The following is a 24,932-nucleotide window of genomic DNA, read 5'->3' on the forward strand; positions in this document are numbered from 1 at the left end:
GTTGGCCATTAACTGGTCAATCAGATGGTCTTTCACCTGACAGACCTTGTAAATCTTGGCTAAAAGGGTTAACTCTCCGCTGGCAAGATTTGTTTTTGTTTTTTCTTTAAAAGCTGGCCGTCTGTGGAGAAGAAATATCTTTCACAGAAAAAAAGGGCAGTGGCGAAAAACAGCTAGGAAAACTTCAACACCCATAATGCATTTGGCTCGATCAGTCGATTCGTAAACGAGGATACAAAAACGCGGAAGTGCAATCTGTAGTTTTCATAAAAGCCCGCTGGATGACATTAAACGGTCGGTAATGTCTCGTTTCAGTTAACACTGAAAAATACGCCGTTTATAAACTTACATATATTGTCGACATTGTAACAATAAAAGGTTGGTTGAAAATCGGTGAACTTGTCCTTTAACCTAGTTAAGGTTGTTAAACCTGCACCACGTGCTATTTTCCAAACAGAGCCTATACCGATTTTGGAACTGGTTCCACAAAAGTTGTGTTTTTCTTAAAATGACAAATATTTGAATTTGATGTTCAAAATAGATGTACAATTTAATGTAAAGATTTTCTTCAAATGACATACATTCAGCAATATACATTTTGTGACATTTGTAAAGAATATTGCTTAAACATCTAGGCAAGAAAATACAGTTGCGACATTTATATGGGGAAACAACCATTGAATTTACACGACAAATACATTTTAAATTGTGATATTTTTTTTTTCCTCTCTCTCTTTCTTCTTCATTTGACTCCTCTGATTTTTCTTTTGTCGTACCAATGAATAAAATACTTACAGGGCACTTTTATAAACAGGCGCAATAAAAAGTTAAGTTACAGTATCCTCTGAATGTTTAAATAGTCCAAAATAAAACAAACGGACACACACAAAGGAGAGCTAAAGTCTAGCGGGCGGGTTCAGGGTTCCTCTGCCAGGCGTTCTGGTCTGTGCACTGAAATCTGTAGCGCAGAAACCTCACTTGCGGCTTCATGTGGAAATCAGCAGGTATCTTCCAGTTCCACATTTTCTGCACCTTTCAAAAAGCGCAGAGATCAGTTCATTGAGGACAAACTAGCAGAAATGTTTGTTTCTTAACTTCAGCTTTTGATTTAAGCTTGCTGGTGCCCAAATTCATCGAGCCTCTTTCATGAAACACGAGAAGAACGGACCGAAATTCGTTTATATTCTGTCCCATGTACACTACTGTTGAAAAGTTTGGGGTCAGTAAGATGTTTTAATATTTAAAAGTCTCTTATGTTCACCAAGGCTGTATTTATTTAATCAAAAATACAGTAAAACATTTAAAAATAGCCGATTGAGACATTTACAGTGTAATATGCTGATTTGCTGCTCAAGAAACATTTATTATTATTGTTTAAAAGAGTAGTCCTGCTTAATGTTTTTGTGGAAACCACCGCTTTATCACGATTCTTTGATGAATAGAAATTTCAAAAGGACAGCATTTATATGAAATAGAAATCTTTTGTATCATATAATTGTCTTTTTGGTCACTTTTGATTAATTTAATGCATGCTTGCTGATTAAAAGCATTAATTTAGCTTACTGACCCCAAACTTTTGACCTGTAGTCTATCTTAACATAACACACATACATAATCCCCCGGTTTCACAGACAAGGCTTAAGCCTAGTCCTAGACTAAAATGTAAGTCTGAGCTGTTTTAACTGAAATAAACGTGCACTGACTGATCTTAAAATATATCAGTGCCTTTGTTTTGTCGCAGGATGCACACCAGTTATGTTGTTTTCTAAGCACGTTTATAAAAATCATTTAAGTATTAAGTACTTTTCCAATATTTATGAGATGATTTGGGGCATTTATTTTGAATATATGAATTTTATAGATATTTCAACATGAACAATCTGCATGGAGAATTTCAGACCCACCTTCAGGACCCTGACCAGATGTGTGGTACTGTTCACCTGCTGATACTGGACAGAACAAGCAAAACAGAGAAAAGAGAAGAGCTGTTGAGCATCTGTTTATCAGCACAGGAGACAATCAATCAGACATAAACATGAATTTATTCACAAGGTATTCACTATTTCATGTCTATTCTAGAATTTTTCTTCATTCAGTTTTATGAACAATATGTTTCCTTGACAGGCTTGACATGGCTTTGAGGTGAAAGCAAGATACAGATCATCAGAATGAATCATAAATCATGTGACTGAAGTGAAGGAGGTCTGAACTCCCATGAAGCTTACCAGCTGGCTGTGTCTGTTCCGTAGCACCAGGTTGGCCTGTTAGAAGAAAACAAACCAGGAGTTTACATCAAAACAACTGATTTGATGAATTTATCCTGTTCGTTTACTTGTCTTGAATATGTACAGGTTAGCAGGTAAAGCAGGTTTAGAGATGTAGTGTGAATAAAAAAAAAAGACATTTTGACATGATTTAAGAGACATCGATATTAAGACACATTAAAAAAAATAAATTATTCCAAGAATTTGAACAGTAGTGTATGCATGTATGTATATAAAAACTTACTTGGACTCCCGAGAGTCCCTTGAGGTTCAGCTGTAGCTTAAAAATAAAAATGAAAAAATTGCAAATATACTTTTTCCTTATAGTGTGTTTGTACTGGTATTCAGCACGTTATGGGGACCAAATACCCTCACAATGATATCAATACCAGAAAATTCTGACCTTGTGGGGGACATTTCTTAGGCCCCCATGAAGAAACAAGCTTATAAATCATATAGAATGAAGTTCTTTGAAAAGCTAAAAATGTAGCTTTGTGTGAGGGGTGTAGGGTTAGGGCAAGGGGATAGAAAATACAGTTGGTACAGTATAAAAAACTATTATGCCTATGGAATGTCCCCATAATGATAGGAATACCAGTGTGTGTGTTTGTGTCACCCACCTGTGCCCATGGCATCTGTCTGTGAGGAAACCCCTTTGAATGGATCCCCTGTGACTGGAGTTGAGTTTAAGAAAGGTTTGTTTCAGTTTTAACTTTTAATAAACTTTTAACACAATTTCTGCTTTGTAAGCAAACCCTTGCAAAAATTGACCTTGGTAATCATAGTTTCCACCAAAATACCATTGTTATTGTACTTTAAAATGATAGAATTTCCTTCAAACTGGCTTTCAGTATCTTTGTCAGTCTTTCTGCAGAAACTACGTTTACCATGGTACATTTTTATAAGGGCAGCTTACCTGGATGGTTAGTCCACCTGATGAGGCAGATGTTTTCAAACGTAATTTACCTGGTAAGTCTGTCTGAACCATGTTACTATGTCTCTCTGAGGCATCTGAAAGTTTGACAAGAACATTTGAAATGCCAAAATAAAAATCATACAGTTTGCTACAACAGCTGATTATTACATATAGATCCATATCCATATTTTCTGAACATACCTTTATATCATCTGTGCCTTTGTCATTCTGAATTATTCATATAATCTAAAGGTCACTCACCTGTAAATCCAGTCCCAGTCGTACGCACAGAATCTGCTTTTTAGAAACACACACTACACATGAAACCCTTGCATGAGTGATTGACTGACGTGTCTGGATGTGCTGAGGAAACGTGGTTACCTGTGTAATTCGGTGCGCCGTCTGTCACAGCTAAGTGTCCCTGCCCTGAATAACAGGAAACAGCATGTCATAAATATTTCATATTTATTGTAATTACTTCTTTGCATAATGTGTTGTACTCACCTGTCATGTCTGTTTGAGTCTGTCCGTCAGTCACTGGATCACCTGCTGCACCTGATCACAATGTCAGCTCCGTTATTACAGGGACGTGCACAAAGATCAATGCTGCTCTTACATTCACTCATGGTGTATTTTGTAAATAGTATGTTTGGTACAAATTTTAAAGATTATACCGGCCATATCTGTCTGCATGCTTGCACCGGTGACACCATCAAATCCTTTGAGAAGGCAAGGCGAGTTTATTTGTATAGCACTTTTCAAACAATTGTATGCTTTACATACAAATAAAAAAAATAATAATTATAAAATGAATCATAAAAAAAACAAAGAAGCAAAGAGAGATGCATTTAAAGGGGTCATCGGATGCAAAATTCACTTTAGAAGTTGTTTGATGTGTTAAATGTGTGTTGGAAGTGTGTGTACACTACACATCCGCCCTATAATGATAAAAATCCACCCTGTGTTTTTTTTTTAAAACCCTGTTTTAAAATCCCCTTTCTCAAATCAGGCTGTTCTGAGATTCCTGTCAGAATGACGTAGTTCTGCGCAGAGTTGATTGACAAGACCGTTTTACCTTGGAGCCGCCCTGAGTGACCTGTCATCCGTCCGGCATTGTGTCGACTCCGGCGCAGGGGAGGACAAGATGTCTCCAATTGAGCGATTGAGGTGTTTAGATGTAATAATGAATATAGCAGTCGTCATTTACTCCCTACATCTGAGCCACTGAAGACGTAGAGGATTAATGTTACTTTCGTTTCGAAGATCTGCCTAAATGTGTTTGTGTTCGCGTGAATCAATCGTGATCCAGCTTTATCTACAGAAGAAGTGAGTATAGTCTCAGGATTTCTGAGAGACGTGCGAGTCGTGTTCTTTAACGTTCCTCCTGGAAACAAAAATGCGTGGTGCCAAACCCCCTCACGAAAGAAAAAACCTGTCGTGTTTTCAAATGTGACGACGAGCGCTTGTCAGGATCAACTAAATGCTAGATTTTCAAAATTATGTGATGTATAGTTCGCAGTGTACAATCTTTAAAATATGTCCAAGAGTTTTACACACCAGTCTGTTATTGTGGCGACATTTCCACGCCCCGAAACGTGATGCGGCACAAAACTAAACGTGATTGGTTGCTTTACCTGTAAGTCATATGGCCTCTTGGGCGGGTCTTGGCCATTCAAAGCGGCCAAAGTTCCCAGATCTTCAGCCATCAGTCTGAAGTTCTGGCTACGCGAGACTAAAGTGTGTATAACGTTTTTTTATGAATCTTTGCAAATCGCCTTTCCTAGTAACATGCTAGTTAGCCAGTTTCGCGGCTGAAGTTTAAAGTCTCCTCGTCACTCCACGGAAGAGAGGGGCGGGGTCAGCAGAGCTCATTAGTATTTAAAGCAACATGGACTAAAAAAACGTCTTGCTGAAAACAGAACTGATTTTGACAGAGTAAAAGGTTTTTTACATTACCATTGAGAAATTTTAACCAAAGTATGTTATAGACTTTTCATTAAGACCCAAAAGAATCATACCAACTTGTGTAAAATGGGCATCCGATGACCCCTTTAAAAAGAAATTGTCAATTATTTTATAATTATTATTAATTTATTAAACTGATCAGTAAGGATTATCATGCAAGTCTGTTCATTTTTTGAAAACACAATTCTGACTTTTTTCTCGCAATTCTGAGTTTATAATGCACAATTTAGACTTTTTTCAGAAATGCAAAATATAAAGTCAGAATTGTGAGATATAAACTCGCAAGTGCAAAAATGACCAAATTAATATTTTGTGGCGAAAAAAACAAAACAAAATTGCGAAATGTAAAATCGGAATTGCAAGAAAAATTCTGAATTCTTATTCCTAAATTCTCAGAATTCTTCAGAACTGCAAGAAAGTGCCAATTGTGAGATTAAAACGCCAGAATTAACAATTTTATTTTAGTCAGTTTTTACATTTATGGTGGAAACAGGCTTCCATTTGTGGTTGCTTACCGGTCGCGTCAGCGTAAGGACTGAGAGTGTGGTCACTTTGATCAAGAGCGCCAACTGAAAATAACAGCAACAAGAAAAATTGTTTCTAAAGGGGCTAAATAGATTAATATATGTGTAAAGATGATTAGCGATGACTTATTAGCGCTGTTCAAAAATCTAGTGGGGTACCTTCACTCTTAAAAATAAAGGTGATTAAAAGGTTCTTCGAGCGATGCCATAGAAGAACCATTTTTGGTTCAACAAAGAACCGTTCAGTCAAAGGGTCTTTAAAGAACCATCTCCTTCTTACCTTTATATAATCTGAAGAACCTTCTGCTGCCACAAAGAACCTTTTGTGAAACAGAAAGGTTCTTCAGCATCATGAAGTACCTTTATTTTTTAGAGTGTTGTTGTCTAAATAGACAGGTGCCTTCTAGATGTAAAATAGTATTTGGAAGACTTAACTCATAAGTTTGAAGTTTATGCTAATGAGCATAAAAACAGCACAAGCTTTAACTATTTAAGAAATACTCTCAGTATTCACTGAAATAAATGTAGGCCTATATATTTCAAGTCAGTTTGGATGGGTTTATTCCCATCAAAGCATTCTGGGGTTTTCCCCAATATCTTAGATTTGTGGGTAAAACAAAGAACTTTATAAATGCATAAAATAATGCTGCTTAGCTTTTTGATCAAACACTGTGTGAGGAAGGCAATGATGTCTAGGTAGGCAAGATTTCATTTAGGGCAAGACACTACAGGTGAATAAGTTAACATTTGAACTAATGTTTAAATAACTAAGTTTCCCACTTTTTTTTTTAAATGCGCAAAAGAGGTGTTATTTAATTACATTAGGCACTAATTTGCGTATATTTCCAGAATAGGAATATGAACATTGGATAAAGACAGGTTCAAAATTCTTGTTTTATTTTGTAAGAGTTCATTTCTTCTCCTCCATAAATTAGAAAATATTGCCAACAGCCAGAAAAAAAATAAGTTTTTAGAAATAAAAAGTTTTATAAAAAAGGCGAATTAAATAAACACACCACTGTGTAAAACCTTCAAAATATATAGATGGGAATTGGTGTAAGTTTTTACTGAAGTGTAGGAGAAAAAACTCATTTTGTGAAAATGGCCTTTAAAGATATTGAAATCTATAGATGCAAAATCGTAAAGCATAATAAAAGGAATTCTTAAATGTGTTTTATGTTTTCTTTAGTCTAAAAGAAAACAAGTAATGGAAGCAAAATAGCCCAAAATATTTTTGCCTGTAGTGTTGTGTCTTAATTTGTTAATTTATTTTGGTTAATTGCAGCTTTGTTGTCTATGGATGAAACTGTTACAAAATTGATTGATAATAAATATTGGTTGATATTAAATTTATGTTATGGACTCCATAAAGTCCCCTGATAAGCACAGTTTAGTAATCTATTTCTTGTTAAAGCAGGATGTTTGTACAGATCGGTTTAGAGCGCATGTCCCTTTTTAATAGCTAAGCATTAGTTATATAAAATAAGCCATAATGTGTACATATTTACTCATTTTGTTAACCTTCAAGAGTACACTTGCATATAGATGTGATGAGAACTAAAATCCACAAAACTCTGATATTTGATTTCATGGCTTTAAACCTGCCATGAGAAATATTTTCCGTATTGAGCACAAGCATTTGGTAAACCCACACAACCCCACCATTCTAGACAGACTAGCCAAGAGAAGACGCATAAAAATTGAATTATGGCTAACAAATCAATTGACTTTCAGTGATGTCATACAACCAGGTGATATAGTACCAGCTGTGTGATGCATCTCCGTTGCAGCGTCCTGATGGCCTGTTCCGCCTGTTTGGAAAGACATTTGGGAATATTCACATCGATTCCAGGATATTAGTCTGTCAATAATATGACATTGTGATTGTGTGTTGATTAATTGTGTTTGTTTTATTGCTTGATACATACTGATGTGGAGATGAACGCCTGGAGGGTCACCTGTGAACGAATCCAGACACACAATGCAGTTCTCTCTCGTTTATAGGTTTCATATGTTTTTATAGAACATTTCAACATACCTTTCTGTATGTCTACCACAGGTTTGTGCCGTCCGTTTCCATTTCCTGTAATGCAGTTATGAATTATGTGACAAAATAGTACTGTATGATGAAATCCCTGCAGGTGGTCAACCACCTAAAACAGCTTGGACCATGGAAAAGTAGCCAACAACTGCTTTATTCTGGATTTTCCAGCAAGGAAAGGTGAGGTTACATGTTGACTGTAACTTACCGTTTGTATCAGGTAAATCTGCACCATTATTATCTGCCCCACCATCTGAGGAGAACAACAAAACTGTTAATATCGTATCTCATATATATCTTTTGGGTTTTTTGCAATTGAAAATAGGGCTAATACTTTAATATAAAGATCTGTTTATTAACATTGGTTAACTACATTAGTTAACAATAAATAAGGATAATAAATGCTATATATATATATATATATTGTTCACTATTAGTTGAATAACATTTTTTTTTACATTAGTTAACATTAAGCTAGATTAATAAATGCTGTAGAAATATTGTACATTGTTCATTTCAACATTTATTAATACATTTAACAAGCAGTTGTATTTTTATTGACATTTACAAAGATTAATAGATGTTGTAAGTAAATATACTGCTAATTGTAAGTTTGTTGTTAGTTAGCTATTGCATTAACTAATGTTAAAGGAATAGCTCACCAAAAAATTAACATTTGCTGAAAACATTTTTACTCTTAGCCCAAGATGTAGATGAGTTTGTTTCTTCATCAAAACTTAGCATTATGAATGGGTGCCGTCAAAATGAGAGTCCATGCAACTTTTTGCTTCACAAGTTGTAAATTGATGGACTGGAGTGGTGTGGATTACTTGTGGATTATTGTGATGTTGTGATGTTTTTAACAGCTGTTTGGACTCTGATTCTGACGGCACCCATTCACTGCAGTGGATCCATTAGTGAGCAATTAATGCTAAATTTCTCCATATCTGTTAAAGAAACAAACTTATCTACATCTTGGATGGCCTGATGGTGAGAAAATCTTCAGCAATTTTTTTTTTTTTTTTTTGGGTGAACTATTCCTCTAACAAATGAGACCTTTTAGCAAAGTTTTACTAAAATAGTTGTCTTACCTGAATAATCTAAAAAGGAATGACCCGGATGTGACATTGTGTTAAAGACTACTGAGGAATCTGTAAAAATCAGATTAATCTTCAATTAAGATTTGACACACTTTCTTTCTCAGCATTTTATGTCACTTTCCACCAGACCATGCAGAATTTTTGGTGAGAATGTTGTTTAACATCAGTTTACCTGTTGTATCAGCTGGTGACTTTGATTGGGCTCCATTATCAGCCGTGCCTGGAGATATTATGAAAGATATTATTAGAAAGAAACATGATATACTATTACTAATTTAATGCTAGTAAACAGATTAATACTTTTCTTACTGATTGAATGAGCATAATCACCATTGTCAACAGACAGGTAATCTGGTCCTGGAGAGTCTGATATACAGAACAAGAGACTGTTAGCAAGGTAAAAAATGTCTATCTATCTGTCTGTCTGTCTGTCTGTCATTCCATCTATTGTTCTATCTATCCATATTAAAGCTCCTACACTCATTCAGTAAGCTGAGTTATGAGTTCAGTGATCAATCTGTGTAATTCATATGGATGCATGAAACCCCAGTGACCTCTCGTGACACTAAAAACGTCTCTAAAAGCTGCTGTTATGACCCCTTTGGAGCCAATGTCAGGATTGTAAGTCTGACAGAGTTTATTAGACGTGTGCTGAGATAATCCCATGGCTACTGGGGTAAAAGCACTCTAAATTTACAGGACCTAAAGGAGCACAAAGCTTCAGCCAGCAGCCATTACCTGGAGGAGCGTCTAGAACCGGACCTCCACTGGACGGGTGCCCTGGACTCAGGCCAGCGGCTGGAAAGGAGAACCAGTGAAAGAAAAAGGACAGCTTTGATTCACACCAGTCGTCTTTCAATAAATTATTAGGCAGAAAACAGAATCTGGCTGGTTTATTGTCAGCGCAGCCCATAATTAGTACAGCATGACAGCTGGACAGAATGAGGGAAGGCTCTCAGTGCTGTATGTGAGCCGTTTCACAGCATGGGCATAAAAGTAAATCAAGTGAACTTAACTAGTGTGGGGCGTCCTATTTGCTACTAGGCCAATGAGATCAGCAGAAAGCAATTCTGATGACCGCAGCCCAAAAGCCATAAACATCAAGCCTCTCTGGTTAAGTGAAAAATGGATGATTTGAAGTGGACGCTTACCTGCCGAATCCACCTGAAATGCGAGTCCCATGTGATCTGTTGAGACAGCGTCAGTTACTAGGCATGTGGGTGGAACGTCTGGAGGAGTGTCTAAGAGGTCTAAAAGCGTACCTAACCCGTCTGTTTGGGTGTCTGGACCAAAGCTCTCTCCTATTCCACCTGTAGAGGGAGACATTCTGGTCCATACTGAGAATCGACATTCAGTATTCCTTCTACTAATTAATGAGAACAACTAAATGCTCACCCATTAAGCCAACAAGGAAGTCATGGCTTGACTGATCTATTATGCCTGCAATGAAAATTTGCAATGAAATGTTTGAGTTCCTAGTATGGTCTGATGCTCACATTATTATTTAGCGAATATGTATAGATGTTTTTTGTGTGTGTGGAGATTTTGATGTTAAATGTATACACATTTAAAAGTTGGGATCAGTAAAATAATTTAATGTTTTTGAAAGATGATGTTTTTGAAAGTCTGATCAGAAATACAATAAAAACTACGGTGGCCGAGAGAGCTCAACGTGCTGCAAATAGAAAAAACACCTGCAAATTAAGAAAAAAACTTCATCAATTTGACAACATATGAGCTGCAAATGCTCACAACACATACAAATACAGAAACGCACTGCAAATACTCACAGCACAACCAAACAAAATAGAAATGCGCTGCAAATAAAATTCTTTATTTGGTTGTGTTGTGAGCATTTGCACCACCTGCTGTCAAACTGATGAAGATGTTTTCTTGATTTGTTGGTGCTTTTTCTATTTGCATGTGTTTTCTGAAGTTGCAGCGCGTTGAGCTCTCTCGGCCACCATAAAAAAACAATAATATTGTCAAATATTATTACAATTTAAAATTACTGTTTTAAATTTGATGCTTAAAAGGTCATTTATTCCTGTGATACAAAGATCAATTAAATACATTGTTGTTAAAAAAAAAAAGGTTCAGTTTAAAAAATAAAAAATCTTACTGACCCCAAAGTTTTGAACAGTAGTGTAGGAGCTTCTGATCAGTATTTTGGTTTTGGGTTTAACTCAATAACTCAAAATGTGTTTTTTGCTTTTGTAGGACAGAAGAGTTGAACTGATGCTTACCTGTAATTTCCAGGTGAGGGCTTGTGCCAAATGAATCAAAACCACCTGCATACGTACATATAACAAACAACACAAGAAGAGAAGTTCACTTTTTTGAATGGAAAACAGTGTAAGTATACTTTTTTTTTTAATCTCAGAAATTAATGGTTTTTCCATGGTAGGATGTTAAATCATGTTTTTATACCTGTTCCTTGTATCTGAGATGTGCCTGCCATGAAATGATCCAAGCCTGCAACAAAAACAGCAAATTAACATCTTAGACAGTTAGTTATTTTTGATCTTTTGTGACATATGAAATGTCAGTCAATTAAAACCATATGCTCATTGTTTCCTCACCTGTAAATCCTGTTTCTCCTCCATTCAGAAGCTGTTTGTGTCCATTGCCTATGAGAGGAACCCGGTTTTAATGACTACATCACTCATTCTGATTAATATGATGCACAATATTGTTTGCTGTGCATTATCACACAATAATACTCACCGTTAGATTCTATCTCAGGGATTTCTGATTGTACAAGATAAAAATGACATAATTATGACCTAAATTATCATTTAACAGAAAACATTTTGTAAACTGTATGTAAACTTTAATGTTTATCACCTGGAGACTCTATTTGAGATCCATCATGAGCCGTTTCCCCTGATGCAAGAAGACAAGATCTGTTCTTGATAATTGTGCAAAGCATTTAAAAAGTAAGAAATGACCTCCATGAGATACAATAGCAAGATCCTGTAATACACATACCATTTTCATACTGTGAGCCATCTGTATGTGGAGCGAATCCCTCTGACCCTGAACATACATGCAAAGAGCATTACGACTGTATAACTTTTGCATAGATCTTTTACTTGAAGCCATATATATAATGAATATAAGATTACTTTTAAAGGAATAGTTCACCTGAAAATGAAAAGTTGATTTTTAGAAATTTAGCAATACATCACTTGCTCACCAATGGATTCTCTGCAGTGAATGGGTGCCATCAGAATGAGAGTCCAAACAGATGAAAAAGACAGCACAATATATTACAAGTAATCCACACCTCTCCAGTCCATCAATTAATGTTTGTAAGAAACAAATCTATCATTAAGATGTTTTTAACTTCAAACCACACTACTTACAGCTATAACACGAGTCCTCTATCCATAATATCGCTTTCTCCAGTGAAAGAGTCATAATCAGGAGAGAAATATACACAGATCAAGCACCGTTTACAAGCAAAAACGGTCCAAAACTGTCCTGAACAAATATGTTGGTGGATTTTGATGTGAGAGGACAACAGAGGATGGACTTTTCACTGGATGAAGCATTATTAAGTTTTGTTAAATTGGCCTGAAGCAACGTTTTGAAGTTAAAAACTTGTTAATGATGGATTTGTTTCGTACAAACATACAGCTTTACAAGAAGTTAATTAATGGGCTGGATTTGTGTGTATGTGGATTACTGTGATGTTTTTATCAGCTGTTTGGACTCTCATTCTGACGGCACCCATTCACTGCAGGGGATCCATTGGTGAGCAAGTGATGCAAAATTTCTCCAAATCTGTTTCAATGAAGAAGCACACCTTCACGCTCATCTACAACAAAATGTTTCAATGAAAAAGCTCATCTACTACTTGGATGGCCTGAGGGTCAGTAAATTTTAAGCAAATTTAGATTTTTGGGTGAACTATTCCATCTTTTTGATTGAAATACCTGCAGGCTGTGATTGGACCTCGGAGGAAACTACACCTACACCGTCTGACGCCTGTCCTGCTGAAGGTCGGCCAGACGTGTGGCTGGATATCATTGTGGACCCATGACCTGCTGCTATGTGGCCTGATGACCCTTGATCTGATGACACTGTGAGATTGACAAAGATATCCCATTGCGAAGTGAATGCTATATTTTGATTTTATGTGCATAATATAAACACACATTATAAGCCACAGTTGCCTTAACATAAACAGAACAGTCTCTTACCAACAGAAATGGACACTGAATGGACGCCCCCGTCTGCGCCTGAAACACATTAAACATATTGAGATTCTCTAGTGCTGTAAATATTTTTTTCTAAAATTTAAAATATTCGAAATATTATATATTACAAACGATAATTATGTTTCTAAATGTCATTACCAGGGACTTTAGATCCTGAACCTCCATTAGCACCTGCTCCTCCAGCTCCTACACCTTAGAACAATTCCCTTTATCACTCTTTATGTTTTGCACTACTGTATAACAATTTATTTATTTAATTTTTTTAAAGAAATTAATGCTTTTTTATTGTGACCCCGAACTTCTGTTATTGTTCAATTGTTATATATTAAATTATATTATATTATAAAAAAATTTAATAGTAGTATTAGATCTTTTAGTATTGTAAGTTTATATTTCTAGCATTTATGCCATATAAATGTGTAACTTGCTTTTTATTTTTATTTTTTTAAGGCCAGAATCATTGATCAGGTACCTGGAGGAACTATCTCTGATTTGGACGCATCTTGTCCACCATAAGTTGCATCTGTAAGTGAAATAAATACAGTGATTAGGCAGTCGACTTGTTTGGGTAAAAAGAAAAGCATAAACAGCAAGTGAATAAGTACAGTACCATGAGAACTAGAGCCAGATGGGCGAGAGTACCCGTCTCTTCCATTACTTCCTGTAACCCACAAAGAAACATTTCTGAGAGGACATTCTCCAGTAATAAAGCATAGCCGTCAATAATGAAAATGCTCCAGTAATCCAATGATATGCAGTTAGTGGTTTAATTAAACAACAAAACTAATGATTCACCACCCTGCATCATATTTTCTGAATGAAATCCAATGTTTTTTTGTTTGTTTTCTTCTAATTTTGGGGTGCTGATTCCAAAAATAGTGCCTATTTTACTCTAGCACATCACTTTTTCACAAAATAAAATGTGACCCTGGACCACAAAACCAGTCACAAGGGTCAATTTACCAAAATTGAGATTTATACATCATCTGTAAACTGAATAAATAAGCTTTCCATTGATGGTTTGTTAGTATTGGACAATATTTGGCCGAGATACAACTATTTGAAAATCAGGAATCTGAGGGTGCAAAAAATATAAATATTGAGAAAATCGCTTTTAAAGTTGTCCAAATGAAGTTCTTAGCAATGCATATTACTAGTCAGAAATTAGGTTTTAAGATATTTACAGTTGGAAATTTACAAAACATCTTCATGGAACATGATCTTTACTTAATGTCCTAATGATTTTTAGCATAAAAGAAAAATCAATAATTTTGACCCATACAATGTATTTTTTGGCTATTGCTACAAATATACCCCAGCGATTTAAGACTGGTTTTGTGGTCCAGGATCACAAATGTGCATTTTGTAGCATTTTTGCATTCTACAACCATTTGTAAGGTTAGGAAGTCTTGTATTATCCCTTACTCAGTGGAAAAATTGCCATAAAGACAAGATTACTATTTGTTAAATTCTCAGCCAATTTTTACATGTATGACATTATTGCCTAATTTCAAGGTTAGAATTAAAGCCAGCAACAGAAGCAAATGCAAACATGATCTAGATCTATGGATGTTTTACTACATCCAAACAGAAAACTACAGATTTTGTGAAATATAGCTTATTTATAAACTTATTTTGAACATTTTTCTATATTAAATTGTACATTTTGAATACTTGTTTTTGTGAAAACCTTGGACATTTGGCTGCTTTTGTTGTTTCATAAGTGCATTAAAGCAGATAAATACATAATTTTGTGAAAAAAAAACTATGCAATAGGAAAATGTTATTGATATTTTTGAACTCAGCATCATAACATTAGATAATATTAGGCCTTTTTTGCAAATCAGCAAGATGCAGGGCTGTTTTACAATATTCTGCTTGAAATGCTGCTGGTTACCATTTGCTCCATTTGAAGCTGTTGATGCGCTGCCTGATGCTGTAATGACAAAAACACTAGTTTAGTTTCTGATTGGCCAAGAAAGAGAAGATATATCTAGATTTGACCTCTGGATGTTCGACTATGACCCTGTGCGTATATTGTAGCTCTGTAGTGCATTTCCTACATAAGGTCAGTCGGTGTTGCTTTTCTAAAGTGCGACTTGTGTGAAAGTTTTGCCCCTGATAGATCAGGTTCACACTTACAGACTTGGCCAGTTTGAGTGCCACCATTAAGTTTCTGACCTGGGAAACAAGAGCAAAGGTTTTGTCAAAAGATGTATTGGACTTCAGAAAGGCCTGAAAAGTGGCCATTGAGCTTTCAACAAATTCACCTTTCACCAGAGGCCATGAGAGGCTAATGCACTCCGAACAGAACTTGTTTTTGCGTTATCGAGTAGACTTTCCTTACCGTTTGGGGATTCGCCCGCGGCGGCGCTGCCAGGAGTCATACCTTGGAGAAAAACAACCCTTCAGTCTAAACAAGGTCCTGAAACATCGGCCCAACAAACATGCAATCTCACTGCGCTACAGGCCTCTGTTTTCCACGGATCTGTGCACCCGAAGTTTCGTCTTTCCACATTTATTAATAAATCGAGCAATGCCGTTCAGCCACCGTGGCTAAAATCCCCATATACCTGATCCCTAAACCAGATTAAGTACTGATTGACTTTGCTTACTGAGTAGGGTGCACCCAGTGAACTATTTTCCAGTGCTGAGAGGTTCAGTGTTCTCTGCCTCCAGCTCTAAAGAGGATTAGCTTCACCTTACCCAAGCCTTTGGGTGCTGCAGTGGCCTGCTGCGATCCGGCTCCTTTGGGAAAAGAGGGAGAGGAACAAGAAACATATTCTTAAGATTCCCAGAGATCATTTCTCACAGGTCAATCAATCTATTCTGGCCAGGTGGCTTCTGAAAGGACAAACACTCTTTTTACATGTGCTTAAGGGGTCACATTTTAAGTTGCTTTTATTGGCGTTTATGTGCATTTTAGATCTGATTTTAGTTTAGTTTTTGCAATGTCGCTACCACATTAGAACTAAATGCTACAAGTTAAATATAGTGTAACATCAGTCTTTAACACTGTAATTTATCGATTAACTGCTGAAAAATTTGGGGTCCGCCAATTTAGTTTTTAACTTTAAATTGATCAAAACTGACAGTAAAGATTTGAGTAATGTTATAAAAGATTTCTGTTCCAAATAAATGCTGTTCTTTTGATCTTTCTATTTATCAAAGAATCCTGAAAAAAATTTATCAGTTTCTGCAAAAATATTAAACACAACTGTTTTCAACATTGATAAAAATAAGAAATGTTTTCTTGGCATAATGATTTCTGAAGGGTCATGTGACTCTGAAGACTGGAGTAATGATGCTGCACAAGTAATATATTTTAAAATATATTCAAATAGGAAACAGATCATTTTCAATTGTAATATTTTTCACAATATTACTGTTTTTACTGTATTACTGTCTTACTTTTTTGTAAGTGTAATTTCTGATTATGGCAGAACCCCAAATGTTTCGAATAGCTCAGCCTCATTAGGAAAGACTGACTTTTGAAGTAAATTATGAGTTATGTGATTATTAAATTATCACTCATTATGTGATTATTAAAGATGACTGAGGTTTTGCGCAATGGTGGTAAGTTGTGAACTTGTCACCCACCCTTCATATGCTGACCTTTGGAGTCATCATCATCTGTAAAGAAAAGGGAAAATCGATACAGTTTATAACAACCGCTCCTTTGTTTTGCCCTTCTCTTCTTTCTGTCCCGAATCCCTCTCAGATCTGCTGACTGTTATCAGAATAATATGAGTCCACAGAGTTTAGAATTCACTGATCTGTTTTAAGTTAAATGCTCTTTTATTTTCTCTTTGAGACTTTGGATTTACTCACATTAATGTGGTTATGGTGTTAAAAACTGGGTTTATGAAAAGTTTTAAAAGAGAGGTTTACTTTAGAATTGTTTATCATGAACATTATAGTATTAACGTCTCATTTTGTCCTTTTGCAGGATCGCATCTAATGTCAAACTGCCCACAATATGAGCTTCTTGATGTGGTACGATCGGCTCTCATCAGGACGTTGATGAAGTAACATCTAAAAGAACTTCATCCCCTACCCTCTTCCTCCTCAGACAGTTCTTCTTCACCCTCTTCGGCCTCAAAGTCATTTTCCTCAGGCTCCTTATCTGTCCGGAGTAACAATTGAGCAGTTTAATGAACGTGGGCGCTGTATGTTAAACATAGGAGTGTGTCTTTATATATTCCCTTTGGGAAAAGAGCTCATACCTTCAACAGGAGCCATTGATACGGTGGACGCCAGAAACACAACAGCCACTGAAGCAATTACAAGATTTCTGTGAAAGCAAAATGATAAGCGTCCAGAATAAGCACATGTGAAGCAAATTCAACCCAGAAATGAGCAATTCATCATGCATATTCTCAAAAACAGCTTAAAAAGGGCATTCAAAGCCAACAATTCTCTTGAGAAATGCATGCTTTGTATATTATTTTAATACAGTTTTAACTCACATACAACGTAAATTAATCGATTTGGCTTTTTAAAAGCACAAGTAATGGTTAAAAGTAATACATAGAGTTTGCATGTTTTAATCATAAAGCATTCAGTTATCAAACATTATATCAAATTGTATTATTAAATGAGATTCCCAGCATTAAATTATTAGAGTAACACAGACTTTTAAACCAGATATTAGTCATATGCATCAAATCCTACACATAACATGTTTTTAGTCTATTAAAAAAGCATTCCTGTAGCTTAAACACAGTGCTAGCATCACCAAAGTCATGGGTTTGATTCTCAAAGAATGTAAGAATGAATGCATGCACTTTGAACTCAATGCAAGCTGCTTTAAATAAATGCAAAAACATAAAAACTCTTCATTCAAGTACATTGATAAACCAATCCACTGCTCCGCCTTGATATATATTGATAAATTATTGCTCATTTAGCTATCAGTTGCTCCCCTGTTGTCAATTTCAGAGATATTGGTGGTTATCAATCGTCATTGACTTACCGTGACAGCATCTTTAGCACAGGTCTATGTGGGAAACTGTGCAGCAGACATAAAGCAACCAGCAAACGTGCTTTTGACTTCCTTATGCTCGACTGGCCAGCAAAATACATTTTATACCCTTCCAGCCCCCCATCTTGGTAAGGGGCAGGACTTCTAACCCCAGCCCCTGCCATTTCTAACTGCTCCCACCAATCAAACGACAGGTGAGTACTGACACATTTTTGATTCATAATTTATATTCAGATCAGATCTGTAGTGTCTTCACGTATCAAAGTTTTTGATACGTGCAGAAAAGATGATGAATATCTGCTGCACATTAGCTGTTGACTAATGATAGCAAAAATTGGGATGAAAAGCATCATAATTCATGGTATGTTCCATCATCTCTTTGGAATCAGTAAGGCAGCTCAACCAGTGGAGGGCACCTACACAACATCACACACAGACCAGAGCCACAGGAACTCATGCAGGAAGTTACAGGTGTTTTCTCATTTATTCACAATTGGAAAACAAGATGACCTAGCTGGTTTTAGATCAGAGGTTTCCAGATGATTCTTTCATGCTCATTTTGTGATTTAGCTCTTACAAAAACTGCAACACTCAAAAGAATGAATAATGGTGCAGTTTATTTGTAAGTAATTGCTTTTATTTGATTTTATTTATAAATGCTTGTATTTTCAAAATTTTATTGATTTAAATTTCTAAAAACGGGGGGGGGGGGGGGGGGGGGGGACGAATTTTGATTGAATTTTAAATTAGGTTCAAGTCTGTCCAGAAACATGGATTTTGGAAACTGGATTTTTGTTGTAATTTAAGTAAATACTGTGGCCAGAAATAAGGTTATATGAATAGCATAAGATGGTTTGCTGGTATTTTCTGGGTTAACCAGGTTTAGATGGTCAACCTTTTCATCCCCCAGCATGACTAGCTGACAAGTGGCCAAAATCTTTCTCTCTCTCTCTCAAAAAAAACAAAAAAAAACATCAAACCAGACTGACCAGTTAAGCCAGCTAAGACCAGCAAACCACTTTAGGCTGGATTTAATTTAATTTAATTTAATTTCATATTTTATATAGTTAGTTATTTATTTGCTTGCTGAATTTTTTTTGTCATACATTTATTTACATTTTTAAATTGATTTATCTTTTTATTTATTTATGCTAATGTATAGTGTAATGCTATTTTTACTTTTATAATTTATAATTTTATTCAGATTTTTATTTTCACTTTTAAGTTTAAAAAGGTAAAAAAAAAACCAGAAAGAATCAGTAAATGTTTTTAGATTTTTACAACTGATATTATAACATAAAAGGACCTCTTACACCTTAAAGTACAATATTTCTAAATCATGAATATAAGAGAAATATGTATACCTTAATTTATTTTTAAAAAGTCTATAAATTTGTAACTTTTATTAAAACTACTTTTTTTGTGTGTGTGTGTCATTTTTGCATTTATTTATGCATTTTTGCATAATATTGAGTAAATGAAGACCAAAAGTGTTGCTAGGTCTTTTGAAGAAAGACAATAACACTTAGAATTTCTTGTGATGTTTTAATGGATAGCATGGTCCATTCAAGTACTATGGTGTCTGTATTTAGCATAAGCTAATGCTCCTGTCCCATCGCAGGAACTGAATATCTGGCAGCTCTCAGGAAGATCGCATTCCTGTAGCGTGTGCCAGTTCACATCAAGCCTGTTTTACAATGTAACGAACACCAGCAGGCCTCGAAATGCATTTCTGTGATAAACTCCTCCTGATGAGCTAAATGGACGTGTGTCGTAGCAAAGCTAATGAGCTCTTGAGCTAAACAAGCTTTCTTTGTTGTAATGTGAAATGTGAACTATGTGTGTGTGTATTTTGGTTGATCTGTACTATCATGTTACAATACTACTGTGCTTTCTTTTTAAGACCCTGAATCCAAATAATGTAAAACATGTTAGCTTACATAATGTGTAACTACAGCGAGCTTTTGTTTTTGTTTTTTTCCTGCTAGAAATATTAGGCTCATTTGCTGTTGGAAGAATCAGTGGTTCACAAAAATGCTTTGCATGTACTTGAGCACTAGACTACTATTTCTAGTAGAAAATGTCCACCTGCTGGTACAGTGTCAATCACAGTAGTAGTGTGGAATGACAAGACATATTGAAAAGCTGTATTATTACACATCAGCTGCTCTTGTTGGCAGATGTGGCCAGATTTCTTCTAGCCAGTTTCTTGTCCTGTGGCTTCCCTCATTCCTGCAGGCCTGCCTGATCTCAAACAAAAGCTCTCTGTTAGGTGCTTGAAACCATAGCACTCTTGGAGCCAACCTTGGGTGACGAGATTAGACGTGCCAGTCCAGGATCTGTTCAGCTCGGCCGGTGGGGTCAGGCAGTACAGCGGGTGGCTGCCATACATGGAGACTGTGCTCGGACCATATGGAAAAGGACGGACCACAACCGTTGTATCCTATGGCAAAAATATATTTTTCCACACTTACAATATATTTTGGTAAATAAAAATATCAAAATGTACTCCAGAGGCAAGAAACTTAATGTCACTGTTATGCATGTAATAGTTGTGCCAATGTATTGTTTAAAATAGTGGTTAAAAATTATTATTATTTTTTTTTATTATTATTTTATATTATATTGCATATTATAATTAATCATATATAAAATGTTATATATATACATATATATTTATATTTATATATATACACCCACCAGTCACTTTATTAGGTACACCTGTTCAATTGCTTGGTAACACAAATTGCTAATCAGCCAATCACATGGCAGCAACTCAATGCTTTTAGGCATCTAGATGTGGTGAAGACGACTTGCTGAAGTTCAAACCGAGCATCAGAATGGGGAAGAAAGGGGATTTAAGTGACTTTGAACGTGGAATGATTGTTGGTGCCAGACGGGCTGGTCTGAGTATTTCAAAAACTGCTGATCTACTGGGATTTTCACGAACAACCATCTCTAGGGTTTACAGAGAATGGTCCGAAAAAGAGAAAATATTCAGTGAGCGGCAGATGTGTGGACGAAAATGCCTTGTTGATGTCAGAGGTCAGAGGAGAATGGGCAGACTGGTTAAAGTTGATAGAAAGGCAGCAGTAACTCAAATAACCACTCGTTACAACCAAGGTATGCAGAATACCATCTCTGAACATCTTATATATATACAGTCAGGTCCATAAATATTGGGACATCGACACAATTCTAACATTTTTGACTCTATACACCACCACAATGGATTTCAAATGAAACAAACAAGATGTGCTTTAACTGCAGACTGTCAGCTTTAATTTGAGGGTATTTACATCCAAATCAGGTGAACGGTGTAGGAATTACAACAGTTTGCATATGTGCCTCCCACTTGTTAAGGGACCAAAAGTAATGGGACAATTGGCTTTTCAGCTGTTCCATGGCCAGGTGTGTGTTATTCCCTCATTATCCCAATTACAATGAGCAGATAAAAGGTCCAGAGTTCATTTCAAGTGTGCTATTTGCATTTGGAATCTGTTGCTGTCAACAGTCAAGATGAGATCCAAAGAGCTGTCACTATCAGTGAAGCAAGCCATCATTAGGCTGAAAAAACAAAGCAAACCCATCAGAGAGATAGCAAAAACATTAGGCGTGGCCAAAACAACTGTTTGGAACATTCTTAAAAAGAAGGAACGCACCGGTGAGCTCAGCAACACCAAAAGACCCGGAAGACCACGGAAAACAACTGTGGTGGATGACCGAAGAATTCTTTCCCTGGTGAAGAAAACACCCTTCACAACAGTGTATATGTGTCAAAGTCAACAATCAAGAGAAGACTTCACCAGAGTGAATACTGAGGGTTCACCACAAGATGTAAACCATTGGTGAGCCTCAAAAACAGGAAGGCCAGATTAGAGTTTGCCAAACGACATCCTATGGACAGATGAGACCAAGATCAACTTGTACCAGAGTGATGGGAAGAGAAGAGTATGGAGAAGGAAAGGAACTGCTCATGATCCTAAGCATACCACCTCATCAGTGAAGCATGGTGGTGGTAGTGTCATGGCGTGGGCATGTATGGCTGCCAGTGGAACTGGTTCTCTTGTATTTATTGATGATGTGACTGCTGACAAAAGCAGCAGGATGAATTCTGAAGTGTTTCAGGCAATATTATCTGCTCATATTCAGCCAAATGCTTCAGAACTCACAGGACGGCGCTTCACAGTGCAGATGGACAATGACCCAAAGCATACTGCAAAAGCAACCAAAGAGTTTTTGAAGGGAAAGAAGTGGACTGTTATGCAATGGCCAAGTCAATCACCTGACCTGAATCCGATTGAGCATGCATTTCACTTGCTGAAGACAAAACTGAAGGGGAAATGCCCCAAGAACAAGCAGGAACTGAAGACGGTTGCAGTAGAGGCCTGGCAGAGCATCACCAGGGATGAAACCCAGCGTCTGGTGATGTCTATGCGTTCCAGACTTCAGGCTGTAATTGACTGCAAAGGATTTGCAACCAAGTATTAAAAAGTGAAAGTTTGATTTATGATTATTATTCTGTCCCATTACTTTTGGTCCCTTAACAAGTGGGAGGCACATATGCAAACTGTTGTAATTCCTACACCGTTCACCTGATTTGGATGTAAATACCCTCAAATTAAAGCTGACAGTCTGCTGTTAAAGCACATCTTGTTTGTTTCATTTGAAATCCATTGTGGTGGTGTATAGAGCCAAAAATGTTAGAATTGTGTCGATGTCCCAATATTTATGGACCTGACTGTATATATATGTATTAGATGGAAAGTTATAGTTTTAACATTTATTAAATAATAAATGATAATAGAATTTTTTCTCTCTCTCTCTACATTTTAATTATAATAATGATGTATTAATATATAAATTTTTCACATTTATTTTGTATTATATTGTCAAAATAGCCGTTAAAAGTACTTATTTGTACTTTTTTATTTTTAATGTATTTTATATAGTTTTTATTTTTATTTTAAAATATAAAAAGGGCTAAAGGTGTACGTGTATGTGTGCGCATGTATGTGTACAGCAAGTAGAAAAAGAAGTAGAATGTATAAAAATAAATATTGTTACATTTTTGTTCTAATATTTTTTACATTTATTTTTGCATTATATAAATACAAAATTTATAAATATAATCCAAAAGTATAATTCTAAATAATGAGCATAAAAATATTTTAAATATACAAATATATTTCAATATAAATGTTACATAAATATTAATACTTTTTCCTGATATCTTTTCGGCAATATTTCTGCATGTTTTAATATATAAAATGTTATCTTTTAATATTACTTATTTTAAAAGGAAAATTTTTGTAATATTTTATATATATATATATATCTTTTTGGAGAAACACAAAAAATCCTCAGAGACTCAGTGGACCAAAAGGAGAGCATGTAAGAAGCAAGAGGTGAGTGCTCCTGTGAGCCAGCACAAACACACAGATTAAACCATGCACACACATGCACACACACACACACACACACACACGCACATACAGACCTGTGCATTTTCTCACACAGATTCCTGTTCTGTTCTCAGATTTCAGCTTCATCCAGAGCTCTGTTAGGACTTTTTGTCTCAGTGGTCACGAGCCACCTCTGATCGTCCTGAAGGAGCCATTCTGTTTAGAAACCCGATCCGTCTGAAATTACTGCGGCATTGGAGTTTTGGGTCCCTGAACCGCTCTGTAATTAATCACCGTGGGCCAAATCTAATATGTCGTGTAGCAGGACAGAGGAACAGTGTGGACAGGTGGACATTAAACTTGATCAGAGGGTTGGACTAGTTCTCATTTCCTGCCTGAGGTCTCGAATGAATGTTCGCCACCGATATTAAACAACCACAGAATGATTATTGCATTCCCAAATGTAATATGATTTAATTAACTTTTTAGTCGGTATTAGTTTTTGTCAGTACTTGCGCACAATTCTTGACTAATGAAAGTTTCACAGTAGGGCCTACAGTAAGACTATTGCATTAGCCTACACATTTTCTGAAATGTTATATTTACATATGCAAATGAGCCAAATAAGAACCAAAATCGTATTAAAGCCTTTTTTAAAGTTCGTGTTTCATGTTGTTGAGTTAAAAGTTTTTTGGATACATTATTGAGATGTTGCATTGTTGCATTGACAATAAAGCTCAACTTGAACTTGAAGAACGCATTTTATGGAAGCAATATTTTAAACAGGTGTTTGCAAAAGAACGACGTTAAATCTTTGCGTTCCATAAACGGTAACAGAATTTTGGTAAACAATTCCTTTAAGAAAGTCTCAAAATTATTTGAATGACTGACAAAGAAATGAATTGAATAAATGAAAAGAAGAGCGAGTGTGGACACAACTTATCACACACCGGTCTTGAACTCAGTAAAGCCAAACACAGTGTTGAAATCTTGGATTGGCACTCAAAGGATTGTCAACAGATGCTGATAATGAGTTTCCAGATAACAGACACTGTTTGAATGGGTTTTATCTCGCTGGATATTAGTTTTGGATATTAAGCAAACAGTAATGCGCTTGCATCTTAATGTATATTAGCCTACGTGCAAAAACCGTCAACTCGGTGTGTCGCTGTTTGTAAGTAAAAGGTCGGCCTTTTCTCACAGATATCAACCACTAGATCGGAGTGGATGTTTAAACCCTCTTACGCCTTAAATCAAAGTATAATATTTCTAAAGGCTTCTCGCGCCCTTCCGGCCTGTTGGGAAAGTGGGCCGCGGGGGAAGCTAATGCACTGTGAGGGTCAAGCTTCACTGGCCATCTCCATTTTGAAACCCTGCCTGTGGTTTCATCGGCCTAAGTTTGGGGTGACGGGAACATTTGCACACAGAGACCTTAAGTCACGCTCGGACAGGCGGGCCGCGAGCGCTTTGTTCGGAGCTGTTTGGTTGCTTTTGTCCACGGTACACC

The 24,932-nt window shown here is 36.2% G+C and overlaps 1 protein-coding gene across 4 annotated transcripts; it reads right to left on the reverse strand.

Annotated features, from left to right (window-relative positions):
• Nucleotides 1-527: 527 nt before the first annotated feature.
• LOC306847613 (uncharacterized protein) lies at nt 528-18,089 on the reverse strand. 4 transcript variants are annotated; one of them, XM_079381658.1, is made up of 41 exons: nt 18,012-18,089; nt 17,263-17,330; nt 17,094-17,162; nt 16,637-16,669; nt 15,743-15,784; nt 15,384-15,425; nt 15,179-15,217; nt 14,934-14,972; nt 13,647-13,697; nt 13,509-13,559; nt 13,175-13,228; nt 13,019-13,057; nt 12,752-12,898; nt 11,802-11,849; nt 11,658-11,696; nt 11,538-11,561; nt 11,393-11,440; nt 11,241-11,285; nt 11,057-11,101; nt 10,206-10,250; nt 10,073-10,120; nt 9,962-9,997; nt 9,549-9,608; nt 9,120-9,176; nt 8,983-9,030; nt 8,802-8,861; nt 7,919-7,963; nt 7,708-7,752; nt 7,598-7,627; nt 7,433-7,480; nt 5,661-5,714; nt 3,855-3,899; nt 3,685-3,735; nt 3,562-3,606; nt 3,442-3,477; nt 3,231-3,275; nt 2,885-2,938; nt 2,509-2,538; nt 2,226-2,261; nt 1,905-1,949; nt 528-1,026 (listed from the first exon to the last, which is right to left on the reverse strand). In XM_079381658.1, exons 1-41 carry the CDS (start codon nt 18,020-18,022, stop codon nt 998-1,000), a joined length of 1,926 nt encoding a protein of 641 aa, XP_079237784.1. In that variant the 5' UTR covers nt 18,023-18,089; the 3' UTR covers nt 528-997. The 4 variants fall into 4 exon arrangements, with proteins under 4 accessions (XP_079237784.1, XP_079237783.1, XP_079237782.1 ...); XM_079381657.1 differs by having other exon boundaries at nt 528-1,032; XM_079381656.1 differs by having other exon boundaries at nt 528-1,032; nt 2,509-2,544.
• Between the last annotated feature and the right edge of the window lie 6,843 nt (nt 18,090-24,932).

The sequence above is a fragment of the Barbus barbus genome, assembly GCF_936440315.1.
Source record: "Barbus barbus genome assembly, chromosome: 27".
Classification (NCBI taxonomy): Eukaryota; Metazoa; Chordata; class Actinopteri; order Cypriniformes; family Cyprinidae; genus Barbus; species Barbus barbus.